The following is a 16,690-nucleotide window of genomic DNA, read 5'->3' as shown; positions in this document are numbered from 1 at the left end:
GCAGAGAAGGAGGCAGGGAAGCAGATTGAGGAATCTATTCCTGTATTGCTGTTGGTTGGCTTGATATGGCACAGAGAGGCTCCTTGAGTGGGATCAAATGATACTTCTATTCCCTCAGGGGCGAGACAGGGTCCCTGAACGCATCCTGCTTTTATCTCAGGCCACCCTTCAAGGGTTCTAACATTATGTAAGAGAATGGGGGGATGTAAAGGGAATGAAGGATGTACGTATGTTGTCTGTATGTGGGTGATAGTATTTATGTGGTATACTCGCTTCCAAATACCTTTCTAGGTTAGGAAGAGCGCCATGTGTTCAGTTATATACAAAGTGGAAGGGAGAGAGATAATAAAGGAAATGATGGCATTTATGCTGAGCATGCATGATTGCGGCATACAATTTAATGCATACACACTCCTGCCAAATACACACATTGTTATACAAAAAGAACTATGCTGACTAACACCCAATACAATTCTAAAATAAAATGCCTACCCTCCAGAAAGATCACTGCCATAATAAAATGTACTTTCGCTTAAAGGCCCCAGTATTGTTGAAAGGATTAAACTATCTGGTACAAATGATTAACTCTTGAGATTAGTACAGTTAAAGGTGTCCTGTGGAGTTAATGGGTCCCTCTTTTATTTGTATCTTTTACAGTCGTACAAGGACAACCTTTAGTGCGAGTACAAGGGCAGCATCAATTGTATAATAAAAGCTGTTTCTATTTCTAAGCTCGGTTCCAACGTGACTGTGGACACAGTTTTGTTTGTGTGCATTATCTTGGGGATAGACATTTAAAGACACAGGACACTTTTTCTTGAGGGTGTTTGTCTGCATGCACAATATGCAGATTACTGCAAGTGATCTGACGCATCATTGATAGGAAAACATGGCCAGGACTTTCAAGTACAAAGCCATGCTCCATGCCCTCATGCTAGGCTAGGCTAATTGACAAAAGCTCTTCTCTCAATGTGCAAACCATATCATCAAACGCTTACAAATAATGTTGAATTTAAAGGTTAAAAAGTGCTTTAAGAATCATGCCTAAGGTCTCAATCCAGCTCAAAACCTTCTGCATACACACCCACATGCGAGCAAGCCTGAAAAGATTGACTGAAGTGCAAATGGGAGGATGGAATTGGTGGCGCTCATTTGGGCTCCTCACCGTTGACCGCTACTGTTCAGGTACAGTTGGAGTTTGAGAAGCTGGCCTGGCTGTCTCATTATCCTGCAACCAAACCAGTGTGTGGGGGGCACATCAGGACTCCTCACCTCCAGGTCCCTGTCTTCATATCTCCAACACCAACGTCCTCTGACAAACAGCGAAAGAGCTTCAAAGCCTCGTGCAGTGTTCTTTTCTCGGTTCTCTTGCCTTCCTGCAGGATGTGAGGAGGCTAAGTAGCTGTTAAACATCTAGCAAGTCCCAGGCGTTGCATTCCTCTGCATGTGATAGAGGCTTTGGTAGATTGCATTAGCCTAAGCCTACCTCTAAATTATGCCAGTGTTTCGAGAAGCCCTTGGCAGCGTGGAGAGGCAATTCATTCTGAGTAAATGTAGGTTGCCATGATATGTGAAGAGTGCTTTGTGGAGAGAGCTATGTGCAGCCAAAAGAAGCTTCAATGAGTCCTTTACCTCAGCTCTGAATGAATCACCCTCAAAGTGTCAAAGACCACTTGTGTTTTATCCCGGTCTGTCTGATGGGGACTTGGACACTCGGTGGATGAGCTGGGCCAGAATTTGGATGAGGTACAGCAAGGGCATTTCATATGGACAGCCATCTAACGCTATTGTGGAAATGCAGTCTCAAAGGAGCAGACTGGCTGTGCCATCAGCACCAAAGCCCTGGGCCAACACTCAATGTTTGAATTGCCAAGCATTCAGGGATCTGATCCATAACAGCACAGATGAGAATAAGCTGTTCAGTCAACATCAAATATGTCTCTGGCGTTCCCAAAGAAAGACTGGTTTGGAAGTTTTGGATGACTCAGTTTGCATGGTGATCTTCCTCTTTTGCATCAAATCGGAAAGAAAAAGTTCACAGAGCGTCTAATTTTCGCTTTCATCAGCGCTTCCCGTGGCCTCTTCCACTCCATCCTCCCTTCTGATCCGTCAGTCTGCTTCATTCTCAGCGTCCTCTCTGAGCAGCATGGCACCGCAGCCTGTGGGACAAAACCATCTGTCGGCCGCAGAGGAGGGACAGCTAGACATGCTACGACCATTAGCGCAATGGATTTCTACTGTTCCCTGTCTCTGGACGGAAAAACGTCCTCGTTGCACGCCTGTCGCACTTTCACTTTAGTGCAGTGTCAAAGTGAGACATGTCTTGCCACTCACGGGTTGTTGCACATTCCCAGGGTACTTCACACTGACACTCCCAAATTCCACAATATTCCAGGGGTGTTCTTTGTTTTTACTCACTCCAGTGTTTGTTTTGATTTTCTGTTGTCATCAGTAGTCCTTCTCACTGTGCATCCCACCTCGCTCTCTCTTGAAATATATGTTAACCTTGTTTTTCTTTGTTCACAGTTGCCATGTTACATTTGTGGTTTCAAAAAACAAACTTGAAATTACATGTCTTCCTTCTACGACATACAAATGTGTGTATTACAGTTTAACTGGAGGCAGAAAATGTGCATTGTTTACAGCAATGTTCGCTAGCATTTACTTTCCCATATACTGTAACATTCAGTGTATAAGACGCACTTTTAATACATTTTTTTTCATCTAAAAAGTGGGCTGTGTCCCATATATGGGTGCGACCAATATACCAGTATAAAATGCAGAGAGGTATGTTATTATGTTACAGTATTTTACCCAGACGATGGCACTATCCAGTTGTTAAGTGGTGACGTTACACCTCTGCATTAATCTGTTTCCAGGTCCAAGCCGCTACAACGTCTCCTATTTACAATATGCCGCAGTGCTGTTTTAAGTGAGGAAAACTAACTTGATTGTTGCTAACGCTTCGTCACGGACATGCACCGTCATGATCGCCATTGCAGCCGCCACCCTCACAACAATCAATGTTACCGTACGCTGCCAGCTACCGCTGGCTGCAGCGCCGCTAGCTAGCAGGATTTTGAATGTGTTTCGAATGAAATAAATTGAAATAGTGTTGAAATCACTCTGGGATACCCCCCCCAAACAGACTGCGACTTATATTCCAGATTTTATGGTACATTACTAAAAAAAAAATAGCTACAGATGTTTTATCTCTGCATAGACAGTATATGAGAAGTGGGCGTAGCCTCTGGTTTCTAAAGTGAAGCCAATGCTGAAGAGCCTTAAACCTGCATTCTTTCTCCTGGCCAGCAGGGGGAGACTTCCCTGGTTGCATAAAGAAGTCCAATTGTATGAATCCAGATGGAAAAATGACTGCACTTCTCAGTTGATTTATTACTCTCGTAAAGATTTTCGCAATGACCCTATGGTCTCAGTCGCTAGTTTCCAGTCTTCTTCCAAACAGCATGAGGTTCATTTTGTAAATTACAGTGATTCACAGGTCGCTACATTTGTGGTCTGTCAACCATGTAGAGACAAATCAATGTATATTCACTCTGTCGTCTGAATATATTGACTTGCGGATTCAAAAAACAAGATGTAGCTGCCAAATGAGGAATTGAGGTTTCACGAAAGATGGTTCACAAACCAACAGTTGACATCATGATGGCTGCTTCCACTCCATTGATAGTCTAGGATCAATGCAAATAACTCAGTTAGCCGGCAAGCAATAATTTTAGGGTCTTTATGTAATCTGTTTCATTGACTGCAATACAAAAAATCAAGATCTGCACACCAGGAAGCTCCCGTGAAGTGTTTTATTCAGCACAGTGATGTTTCGAGCCAAAATGCTCAGACTTGAGTTAGTACTCCTTTGTGCGTGATTGTTTTGAACAATTGTTTGATTGTTTGATTGATACATTGGTAGTGGCACATGAAATGACACCTTTAATGTTATACCTTTTTCCAGTGGATGATTAAAAGAGTTTGCCTTGTGTGTAAAGTGGCATTGTTGACGGTGACCACAGGGGTAGTTACCAGAGGGGGCCGAGGTCAGAAAATGTGTTGGTGATGGAGGTGGAAGATCTGCTCTCACCAGCATATTGCGGAGATTTGGGGGTCCTTTATGTTCCACACAAGGGCAGAGTTTTGAACAGTTTTAAAGCGACGGATCAGTTTCAATAATATGCCAGTGTTTTTTAATAGTTGTCTCAATGTCCCTGGATATCGGTGAGTACTGGATGGCACATACCACCCTCCGTTCTGTTTGTTTAGGTCTGGTTATAGTGAGACAATCCGCTTGTGACAAGTTGGTAAAACATGCAGATCCATTATCAGTCCAAGTCTCTTTGTACCCTCTTTATCTGAAGCGCTTCTTCAATTCTTCTGACTGTATGTGGAAGATGGGGAGTCACAGGGTGGTAAGAATCACTGTGGAGAAGAGAGTTTCTATCTGAAGTTTTCAGATATAAATCTGTTTTTAAAGTGATATATTTGTTGATTATCAGTACATCCAGGAAATTAATTTTATTAGTGTCTGATGACATGGTGAACTGTAGATGTTTGTTTCTGGAATTCATGAACTTGTTAAAGTCTTGTCGTAAAGTTTGTGGTCCAGTCCAAATGCAAAATGTATTATCGAGGGACCTCTTCCAACTTGAGATGTGCTGGATGAAAGGGTTCTCTTGATGTTTGAAGATGAATTCAGGTTCAAACAGTCCCACATATAACGAGGTCAGACTAGTCTGGACACAAGTCTGAGGAAGAGCATGTTGGCTCGAAACGTCACTTTGTGCTGAATAAAACCTTTTACGGGACCTTCCTGGTGTGCGGATCTTGATATATGTTTTTGAGATCATTGACTGCAATAGAAACTTTGTTCCCTGATTTCAGTCTTTAAGGCAGAAAGGCCTCCTAATCATCATAAATACCCTAGTAAAACAACACAAGCTTGGGATGAATTTCCTTTCACCTGCAGTTGCTATGGACATTATATTGATGAGTATTGCCTATTCACTAGAAGTAAAAATGGCCACACACAACTGCAAAAATATGTAGTGATTAAAACTCGTCATCAAGGAGAAAACATCCGACAACAAGAAAACTGCCACCATGTTTTCATCAAGTAAAATGCAGAGAAAATAAAGGTCTGAAAACTAGATTCAGGGCATTTTCAGATTAGGTACGATGGCTTCATACCGTGCCTGAGTGCGGTTGCCCCCCCCTCTCCTCTCCCCCGTCGGTCAGCTTTCACATAAGTAATTTCGTTACGTACCTGAGTACACTTGTGGTAGGACTCCGAAGCAGAAGGTGGCGGTAATCTACCTCAAAAACAAGGAGAAGAAGAGGAGTATCATCAACAACGTAACATTGTTTAATAAGCCCAAGCCCATACAATGGAGCCGACCTTCTCACTATGCCTACTCTTATTCATGTTTTGGAGAAAATCTCAAGAACGACCCTCTCACCTACATTTCTACGGAATCAGCCATGGCCATGCAGTTCAGGGGATGAGATTGTCGGAGCTGCGCGCATAAGCAGATTTCGGAGGAGACATTATACGTGGTTTGGTACAGTAGCTTTCACACCGGATACCGTACCCGAGTACACGTGAACCGTACTCAAGTAAACCTTTTCAAGTGGAGTGCAGTACACAGTGTTCATATTAGTCTAACAAACTGGACTTTGGGGTCAAGTGTACTCGGATCCGGGCCCGGGTCCCTGATGTGAAAGCCCCCTTAGACACAGGGCCTCTCTTTAAAACAAGACTGCATCAGTAGGTAATAACTCAGGAGGATCCTTTATTGATATCGTACTAAAACCAGATGACAGCCAGTAAAAGTGGACCACTGCCTTTCCAGCCTTATATGTAATATATATAACACCATTAATACTACTGTGTTTTTTTCCCCAGCCTCTTTACGACAGCTGGCTTGTTTGTATAGGAGGTGACATCACAGTCCTGGTGAGCCGTTTTTACAGCGATCCCTGGGAATAGCAACACACCACAGCATTAATTGCTTGTAACAGATGGAGCCAAAACACACACAGAAAAATAATATCGTGGATGATCAGTTTTTCTGTGCATGAAAACTCTAACGCTCCATTTTCCTGCTTAGTCACTATTAAAAAGCCAACATGGCACTTTTTGCATCGCTCTTTTGTATGACTCAGCGAGATTAAACTTTAAGGACTTGCTGTTTGGAGCGCAAACACACTCTCGTCTCCCCGTGCTGTCAGGAACACGCAATGGCGTGTCTTGTCTTTCTCGTGAAGATCAAGCAGAAGGCGGCTCTGACAGGACTTTCCTGGTGGACACAGCCTCAGTCAAGATGAAATTTCTTCCGTCTTCTTCCAACTCATGTCTGTCCACTCTTCACTTTATGTCGCCCTGTGTTATTTGTCAGCAGGGCCTCCCCTGAAGTCACTTCTGACACACCAGTAGCACAACTTAATTACCCACAAACCTCTGGGAAAAATAACCAAGAGGCACAGTAATCACTGTGCCTCCACTGCCAGAGGTGATGTGAAAAGGCTTCCTTGCTTTTACTCTGTCACCATGCATCGAGGCAGCTTTCTCTATTTTCTCCCCCCTCTGACCTCCCGCTCATCCCCCTCGCTCCCGTCAGAAACTTACAGTTGGTGGCATTTCTCCAGGGTGAGTGATGGCAGCTCCGATGGACAGACTCACCCACACTTAATTACCCACAAACCCCCTTGGAAGGCAATGTCGAATGAGCGAGGCATGCGCACAGTGTCACCCACTTGTGTTTCTTCATTCCAGCGCAGCTGTGTGGACTAATTCAGCCGGTCCACTGTGGATATTTTCACCACGTTACATAAGAAAACCATTTTTGGGAAACTCCATTTTTGAATAGGATTATTATTAGCATAAATATCGCTCAAAGTTTATACATTTTTAATGAAATAATCACTTTGAGTTGACATTTCCCCCTTCGGTTATTCCAGTGCAACATAACTTCAAACCCACTGAGCTGTTCCTTTCACATTTCCAGACAGACCAGCGGGGCCTCGGATTGGTCACAGTTAAGCTCCAGTGCTTCTGGGTAACAGAGTTTGTCACGCCCAACACCCAGAGTGATATTATGAAAACATGGGATTGTGAGCGAACTGCAAATCAAGAAAGAGCACAGTTGTTCTCGGCCACAGATGCCCTTGAAGCGTGGCGTGTACACACGAGACTCTGAGATCAATTTGAAAATTTATTTTCATATAAAAAAGACACTATGAAAACATTAGAGGACTACTTTGTACAATCTTATGTATAAAAAAGAACAAAAATGAGGGACAAAAGGAAAGGGAGGGTTTTTCAGTAGTAAATCAACTGGAATGTTGGATGGTCGTAGCAGGCGGCTAACGCCTTAGCATCAAAAGCTGAAGGGTGAAGGTGAGCGGAGTAGGGTTTGGATTTGGCATCTGTCCGTGTTTCATATCTCTTTACGGGCTGTTCAGCTTTCAACACACAAAGGAAAACAAGATGAAATAACATACTCTGACCGTTAGCGTTACGTGTTAGCATTTGCATCATACTGGAGGAAAAGAAAAAGATGATCCTTAGTTCTGGTGGCACATTCAAAAGATCAAACATCTGAATAAGTCAAGCAGCATCGCACTTACCGTTCCTGGAGATGAGAACTAAAAATCCAGCCCTCACTGAGGCGACACACAAAGTAAAACTGCACTGAAACGAAACATTAACATCTCTTTCTGTGGCTTTCTTTCATTAAAATCCCACTTATACGTCACCATGGGAACAAGGCTTTGGAGATACCTTCAGAAGTTTCTCTCAAAAATGCTCACTTTTATATATAAAAAAGCTAATTCGTTGGTGTTAAGGTGAAACCTGTTTCCCCTGAGACTGATGTCTCCTTCTGCTGCAGAGAAACACCACATGGAGCGAGACTGCGCAGCACACAGGCCGCTGCTTTGCTGTACGGTAGGATCCTGAGCCCTCACAGAAGGTCACTCGGACGTGACCTCGGCGCGGCGACACGCGGCCGAACCTACCTCGCTCCTCTGAGAGGGAGCGAGCTGTAAGGTTTGTCGATCAGCTGATTAGCTTGAAAGGTTAGCAGGGCCGCGCTCTTGTCTCACCATCTGCGCCGCGCTGCACTAGCACCACATTAGGGATCTTTAAACAGATGGTTCGAGGGCTGCATCTGAAAATGTCAGGACAAATCGCCATCCCCGGATAATTACTGTTTTGAGCACTCGCCTCCTTAATCTGCATCTCTGCCTGCCTCCAGCTTTCTCGTTATATATATTTTTGGATCTTTTTGCTCGGCTACCGTTTCCTCGTGCATTTTTTTCTCCCCCCACTCCCTAAATTGTCTCATCTCTGTTTCCAGACTGTTAGATTAATGGGAGCTGCTTTGAAAATAGGCAGAAAAGTTATCGAGCCCTCTATTGAATTCCTCCTGCACTCTGTGGAGGACTGATGTGCTAATGTAGCAACAGAAGAAAACCTCTCTTGTCCTCTCTTAGAGACTGAAGTGAGGATGTTGAATGTCAAGCAAGAAGCATCACCTCTGATTTTATTAATCTCTATTTTCTCGTCCCTCTTCACTCTTCCACCTTGTAGCCTTATAACCTCAGGGGCTTCCTCCGTGTCTTCCTTTTTTACTCTCCTTTGAATCTGTGTGAATGAAGAATAATACATCTGGCTAGGTGGGTAAAATGAGCAGCAGAGAAGGAGACAGGAGGTAGGGGATGCTGGGAAAAGAAGTGGCTTTAAACTCCTTCTCATGCCAGGTAAAGATAAAGATATATCCTCTTTGGGGTGAAAAAAAGTTGCCGCTAATCTGATCTATACTCTAAGCTAGCACTTTTGCGGAATAACAGATGCTAAACAGAGCTCGCTAGGTTTCCGTTTTGGGCTGATGATGACTGAGATATCCTGTTTTTATGGCATTACTGTGATTGGCGACGGCTGAAATGGATTCAGATGGAGCAATCTTTAAAGGCTTTTATCTCCCAGCAGTGCGAAGAAAGGAGAGAATGCGAGAATCTGCACGACGATCTCTATCCGTCTTTTTCCCTCATGGGCGGTAAACACGTGGCGCACATCACCCCGGAAAGCAACGTCGCATTTATGTGCCGCGTGAGCCCTCACTCAGGGTTTTTTTTTTTTTTTTTTTTAAACTTCCACATGTGGTTAATTCTCACAGGAAATGAACAAAAAAAAAGAAGAAAGTAATGAAAAAAGGCAGCAGCACAAGCACAATCCAAACCAGTTTGAAAATAAATCAATTCCTCTTGAACAGTTAGACCATAGAACACAACTCGGTTATTTCTTTCAATTGTATTATTTTTTCATTAAAAGTTTCAAACCATATGGGAGGACATTTTTTTTTAACGAAACCATAGAAAATACATAAAAAGGGGGATATAATGTCGACAGAGAGGACATGAGAGGAATGGATGGATGGGTTTGTTGACGTGGAACCTGAAGAAAGCAAAGAGGATGGCACATATCTATGAGAAGGTCTTTCCCTCGTCCCCATCCCCCAACCATCCACGATGACGGGAAAGAAACAAATGAAGGTATAAAAAAAAGAAAAGATGCTTTCGTCATCCATTAGAAGGGGAAAGGAAATAAATGAAAGCAGGGTGCCTAGGGGGGCTACCAGTGTGAGAAACCTCAGTGAGATTTTTTCCCCCTTTGCTATAAAAAGAACTGAACGGTGCAGAAATATTCGTCTTTTTCTCCCCCCCGCCCCTCCCCCCAAATCATCAAACAATTGAAAGATTTTCTTTTTTTTCTCCAGAATAAAATCAAGACATTTTTTCTCAGAAATAAGTTTTTCATAGTTCTTTTTGAGTTCATTTAAAAATCATTCGCAGACGTGTCGAGCTCCTGTTCTTTCTTTTCAATAGTCTTTTTGCGAAAATATAGAGTAGAACAGTCTTCTTTCCATGTCTGTCCACTGCAGCAGTAAACAAATACAGTATGGGATCCGACAGAGCATGTTGCAGGAGACGGGGAGCAGTGTGTGTGAGATGTCTGTGGGGAAATCATGTACGTATGTATAGCTTTTCAGAAGTTCAGTATCTCCGTGTGCATCCGTTTCTCGGCGTGTGTATTTCAAGTGAGCGCGTCTACGTCCGTGTGTCTTCACACTTCAGTCTGGAAGTCTCCCTCGGACGAGTCCGGTGTGTTAGCAGAGGAGGAGTCCCAGTTCTTATTGTGCAGCTCCATCCGGTCCTTCTGCTCCCCAGGCACGATGGACAGCTCGGGGGTCATGGTCTTGAAGCTGTCCCAGGAGCTCTGGTCCTCCGGCGTGGACTTGTCCTGATAAAGAAGGAGGACAATGAATGGGACATATTAGGTTAATTTGCAACCAATTAAGGCTCCATGTAGACTGAAAAAAGATAGATTTTAAAGGCTTTGAATACCAATTCCTTCTGTGCTCATAACAGTAATGAAATCGCTACAGTAATTGGATTAGACAGACGTACTTGGAAGACAGAAATCTGTCTGTTCTAAGCATCCAGCCCAGTTTGGAATCCAGGTTACCAAACAGACAAAGGTCAAATTCCCAGAGGCTTTGAACTCTCAAGGGCCCCAAAAGTCCCAGACTACCTGTGTAGGAAGCTAGGTTATCTAATATGCACAACATATGCTAAAAAGGGATGTGTCTTTTTGAACATTTACCTAAACCATGCTGGTTTTAATATTTCACACTCAAAACAAGGGGATATATCTTTTGTATTCTACACAATATTTTCTCTTCCAAACCTGGCGCCTACATTTTCCGCAGTGCATCTTTACACCAGATACTTCATTTGGAGGTTTGCATGTTGCATGCACGTAGTGGCTAATGCATCCTCAAGCCACTTGCCTCCATCAGGAATAAGGTAAGCTCACTTCTTTCCATCTTCAGATATGTTTCGTTCTCAGACTTGTAATCTTCAGCCCCAACCGATGATATCACTTAAAGAAGGGGTACTATGCTGTTTCACATTTTAAGACATTACGATATTGGGTGAACGTGGGTGACGTTTCAAATCTGTAGGTAAAAGTGTGTTGGAGTAATCCCCGGGCTTCTCAGCTCAGTCTGCAGGCTGACAGTTTTTCTACATGCTGCATTTTGTGATGTCACAAAGTGCAGCCTCAGCAGGCTTCGGAGAGCTGGCCAGTCTGAAGAAAGTGGGCTTGTAGGGGCGGGGTTTCTTAAAGGGACAGAGCTGACTGAGTCATTTCAGACAGAGGCTGTATGAGGGCCTGCACAGAGCACCAGTGTGAGAAAAATTAGAGTATCACAGAGTTAAATATGAAGCTTAAAATTAGCATAATACCCCCCCTTTAAGGCAATTTGTCTGATATTGCACCGCTCCCTCCTGATTCACAAAATACTTAAACATGCAGCACTTCCCTCCAACAGCTGTTAACGGAGTTTGTTATGTAACATTGGTTGTGCGTTTAAATATTTCAAGTTGGTATTGTGCTCACATTGCCCTTATGTAAAAATAAACTTGCTTCCATTGATATTAGGTCCACATCAACGGGAGCCCACGATTCATGCACGCCCTGGGCCACCGTAGGGGGTTAATACGGCCCTGACTTCTTGCCTCAGTTCTGACCTAGCATACTTACCGTAGCTGTGGGCACACAAGTGTTCCTGATGTGCAGTGGTGAATTATTAAAGACAGTTTTGGGCGCACTCAGTTTTAGCTTTATCTCCCAAAAAAAAGTGGATTACATAATCTGTCTGAACTGTTGCTTGTTTCCAAAAATGTCTGCTTTCTGCCATGTTGGACTGAGTAGCAATGATGGTCCCAAATTTCAGCAATTAAATTTGGTGGTTGTGGTGTAATACTGAATGACTGCCAGTTATATTAGACAGGAAACAAGTTGCAGTGAGCTGTGTTTTCTTTTAAGTTTTTTGGAATCAATTTTTTCGTCCAGTTTTCAGCAGTGCTAGATTTGGAGATGGGTATGTTGAAATATGAACTCGCAGAAGATGAATTTAATCATTTGGCTTTAACCCTGGCAAATATAGAAACACACAAACAGAACGGCCAACCACAGGGCCGTTTGTCCGGCGCTAATAAACCTCTCAAACACTAAAAAGCACAACCTTAAAAATGCCTCTGCTGCTCTTTTATCACCAGGAATGATACCTGTCCTCCTTTACCTCCCACCTTATTCGTCGGACTGACTGGTTAAAGTGCCCAGGCTTTGGTCGGCTATCAGTGCATGTGGTCCGCAGATGAGCCCACCATGCATGCAAAATACATGTTCGGGGATTAGCTAAAAAGCGAATAAGAGGTAGCATTATGCATCAGATAAGGGCCATTATTCAAATCGGACTCATTTTCTCGTAGAGTTAATGATTCCACAGATACGAGCCGGGAAGGACGCGAAAGATCCCGGGGCCCAGATGACTCTTGGTGGAGCAAAACATACAGAGACAAGTTAAAAAGAAGAACAGGGCAGACTACTCGTGGTGCTTTTCTCAGACATGATGGACCCAGCTTCTGGGCGACATGGGGCTAAATATTCATAATGTAACAGAGCAGATCTGGCAGGGAAAACTGTCCTAAGATGAGTGGTTTGGAAAGTGTATTTCAGAGTATACATGCTTCCCTCTTATAGTTTTGAGAACATCTGCATCTAAGTACTTCTTTGTGCATCCAAATCTTTTCTTCCAAAATTTCACCCTTCCTTCATCGCACCAACTTGCATCCTCACATGTAATTTACTTTGAGCTATTCACGCCCTCAATCCCCGTCTATCTCTCAGTCAGACACACACACACACACACACACTCGCAGCTCATTGATCTGCAGTAGCACAGCACTCCCCTCCCCCCTCGGAGCGTGATGATCGTCGCTGCAGCGCTAGGGGGCAATATCTGCCTGATTATCATTCTCCTTGCGTCACAGCCTGACAGTTGGTAAAATGAATACAAAAGGCATAATCTGGGAGCCAATTTGCATGCTAAATGCTGGCGAAGGAACATTTTGTAATGCAGGAGTGTGGGTAATGCTGCAGTTAAGCCCAACTTTATCCCTGGGAGACTAGGCTAACACGATTGTGCTGCCACTGCGTGTCTATCCGTTCCCTTTCGCCATCTCTGCCTGCCTCCGTCCCCTCCTTGCCCCAAAGCCCCATCTCATCCCTCGTTCTCTCTCTCTGTCTGTCTGGCAGGGACCCCTCTACTTACACTCGACGAGTTCTTTTCACCTCCGGCAGACGAAATGCTCCATCGCTTTTCCCTCTGTGGTGATGAAATGGGAGGGAGAAGACAAGGAGGGGGGTTGACGGGAGAGAGGAGGGGGAAAAGACAGAGAGAGAGAAGAAGAAGGGGTTGGGAGGTTGAGGGGAGTTTGAGGGGGTGAAGGAGAGGTGGGGGGATCACAGTCACTGACAACTCTGCCCTGAAATAATAGCATTGTTCCCGCACCTTTCAGCAGGTGAAGAGGCAGTTGGTGCTTTGTGTTTTCACCTTACGCACCCTCTCTCTATGTGTCTCTCAATCCCCCCTCTCACCAACAAACATAACACGCACACGTGAACAGAAACAGTCCAAACAGTGATTGAAAAACGCAGCGTCAGCATGGTTACACATGTATAATCAAAAGTGTGTGTGAACAGGCAGCATTTGTAACATCCGGAGATAAGAGGGGAAACAGGGGATGCAAAGACAGAGTGACTAAGAGATTCTACATGCGACACTAATAGCACAACTACTATAAAAAGGGGACGAAGGGATGTGGGCGTTAAGTAAGCCGTTACAGTGAATCTACTGTGCTAGAGGCTCCGGGGCTCATGTATTCTAAATAATGTTGAACAAGGATAACTAATCTGGTTATTAGTGCATGGAAATGTTATCTACACTATCTGCATTATTGATTTGATACAGTGTGCGTTAACACAACACATAAAATAGTGAAAGCGAGGCTGTAAAGTGGACACTGCTGACTCTGTATGTTCCGCCTCTGGCTTAAACACATAAACCCTCTTACTCTGCTGTACCTCTGCAGTGTAATCTATCGGTTTTTTTTATGTCCCCGTGTCTGTTTTTATAAGCTAAGTGCTGCTCACGGCGGCTTGCTTCTGTACAGGGCTGTTTTTCTAATGTGTACAGGTGGTTTTAAGCAACAGGTGTTAGCTGGTAATGAGTACAGCAACACCGGTGCATAAAAATAGTTTGTATTTTTGTCTTCCTGGTAGGTTTTAACTGGCCAGCAGCTCTTAAAAAGTTATATGTGTATCATGCAGTATTGGTTTTTGGCGGCTCGTGTCATTTGTACTTTCTAAATCCCAACCTGTCACAAGTCTGGGCAAGAATTGATTCCCTACAGTGACTCTAAAAACTCAGCTAATATTGATCGTATTGACTTTTTTTCTTTCTAGCTAGAAGAATTCTAAGTTGCTGTAAACAGTTTCTGCAACACTGAGTTGCAAGTTTATGTCCTTTCGGTTGATTACAGTAGACAAAATGACATATCATTCTTTAGCTTTGTGATGGAGTATTACAGAAATACCAAAACACAAGGATGGAGTTTTTGATTTTGGCAAGTAAGATACACCTCATTGGGTAGTCTTGATTTATGACCGAATGTGACGTGCTTATTAGCCAGCGTAGCCCACATGTCGAAGATGTAATGACACGTTAAATTTGCAACTGGTGTTGATCATTTAAGTTGATATATAGTCTACTGCTTCAGTGGTAGAGATTGAGTTCAGTACATGACTGAGAACAAAACCAGATGGAGCTCTTGAAATAAACAAGTCTGTTATGAGTTGCTTCCTCTCTGCGTTCCTCATCTCACAATGCCACATAATTTCATCTCTTACACTAGGGCTGCACGAGTTATTGTTCAACAATCGCAACTGACCCTTCGCTGAGCCCCTCCCTTGCACAGTCCAATCATACGTTAGCAACTGTAACTAGGCGCTGGAGGCCTGTCAAGCTTTCAGAATAAGGAGAAATGCCGAAACAGTGTGCATATGGAATCTTAAAGCAGATATCCTCAATGTTTAGAGGGGGGTGTCAAAAAACTGCTGAGAGGGATCATAAATGGATGGAAGACCTCACTTGCAGCTTAATCCATCGAAGATCAATAAAAACTAATTTGTTTGCGCCAAGGTAAGACGCTAACTAACTTGGCTAGGTTAGCATGTTAGCAAACAAAGACGGTTGAATATTAATTATAAGTTAATCCAGATCCAGTGTATGGATGAAGCCCACAATATGCGAGCAACATGTTTATCAAAATGAAAAAGTGGGATCATTTAGTTTTGCTCGCAATTGGCTAAAACATATTAGATAATTAAAGTTAGAGGGAGTCATAACTAAACAACATACTGACTTACCCTGCTGTGCAAGAACATGTTGTTCCTGTATATGATTGTCCTTAACATGAATTGTCAAGACGTGCTTGCATTGGGACCGGTGAGCTTTTTCCTCTATTTTTATGTCCTCTTTATTCTCAGCACTCGGCTGACAAATTATATTCTGGATGAAGCTTTCAAATACGTGTTGTCGTCCTTTCTGTCGACTTCTCTCTGATCTTTGGGAACTATTTTTCCAGAAATGTGCTATTTCCCCTTGGAACATCTCTCACTATTACCGTTAAAAACGCCATAATATTTACATGCCGGTGCGAAAAGCTTGACAGGCGTAGCAACAGTAACCAAGGGGGGCGGGACTTAGTGAAGGGTCAATTGCGATGTGTGCATGTGCAATAGTTACATCGCAGGTCCGGCAGCATACACACTGCGTGTGGTTGTGTGTACCAACCGGAAGTAGGAGACGGTGAGCTTTCGTTTCAAAGCGTTACTGTCACGAGGCTGGTCACGCTGATTAAACATAAATTTAAGTTAGAAATGGTAGATGACATACCGTAAGACTGCAACCCACAAATCTGATTGTATTTATTTTGTTGAGAAACTACTTTTTAGTCTGGGTGTCACTGAACCAATCGTGTTCAAAGTAGGAGAGTTTTGTTTTGGGAGAAGAAAATAGACTTAAAAGTCCCAAATAAAAAGTACGACAATTGTTTATATGCACATGTAAACACACTGCAATTATTTGGTCTAATTTCCTGTATTTAAAAAAATTTCAATAAAAATTGCGCAACAAAAAGTTATCGCATTGTCACTTTTTCCCCAATATCGTGCAGCCCTACTTTACACCACAGAAGCAAATGAGAAAAAGATACGGTTTGGTTGTAGGATGAACATTTTCAGCTGGCAGGTATAGGCTTGATTTATGGTGTTTTTATTTCTGCCTTTGCACCATCCAAAGCATCAAACGCTGTTTCATTATGAGCCCTTTAAGAGGAAAGTTGGAGCACCATAAGTGATTGCATTGTAACTGGTAATATTGGTTTTCAGTCCCTGAAGCTTTACCTGAACATTATCAACTCATTTCATCTACAAAGTGGCTTTTAAGATGGCATCAGGTGAGCGTAGCAAAGTGCTTTACTTCTGCAGGCACAGCAGGGGCAAATTGAGCTAATGTGGCCACATAAGACTTCCTAATACCCTGTCTATCACTGGTTAAAGAACGGATCTTGGGCAGGCACCACTCCCGAGTTTCTTTGCGAAGTGCCTTTTTTCTAGAGAAAATGTGGTGAGCTTAAAGCACGACAAAAGTAAGAGAAAAAAGTAGTTTGTAGGGAAAGTACACACTAGAAAGAGAAGCTACTGTACAAA

The 16,690-nt window shown here is 43.2% G+C and overlaps 1 protein-coding gene across 1 annotated transcript in view; it reads right to left on the bottom strand.

The window, feature by feature from the left end:
* Positions 1 to 7,222: 7,222 nt before the first annotated feature.
* The window catches only part of adgrb2 (adhesion G protein-coupled receptor B2), a 258,721-nt gene continuing 249,253 nt past the window's right edge, over positions 7,223 to 16,690 (bottom strand). Inside the window, exons 34-35 of the mRNA XM_069681026.1 lie at positions 13,191 to 13,244; positions 7,223 to 10,312 (exon numbers count right to left, since the gene is read on the bottom strand). Of these exons, the coding sequence (XP_069537127.1) occupies positions 10,136 to 10,312; positions 13,191 to 13,244 (231 nt within the window). The 3' untranslated portion in view covers positions 7,223 to 10,135. The remainder of the gene's footprint in view (positions 10,313 to 13,190; positions 13,245 to 16,690) is intronic.

The sequence above is a fragment of the Semicossyphus pulcher genome, unplaced genomic scaffold (assembly GCF_022749685.1).
Source record: "Semicossyphus pulcher isolate SPU_LCO1_2020_fin unplaced genomic scaffold, fSemPul1.0.p SCAF_5, whole genome shotgun sequence".
NCBI lineage: Eukaryota > Metazoa > Chordata > Actinopteri > Labriformes > Labridae > Semicossyphus > Semicossyphus pulcher.
Note: the sequence above shows the minus strand (reverse complement) of the source record. Positions and strands in the feature narration are given on the sequence as shown.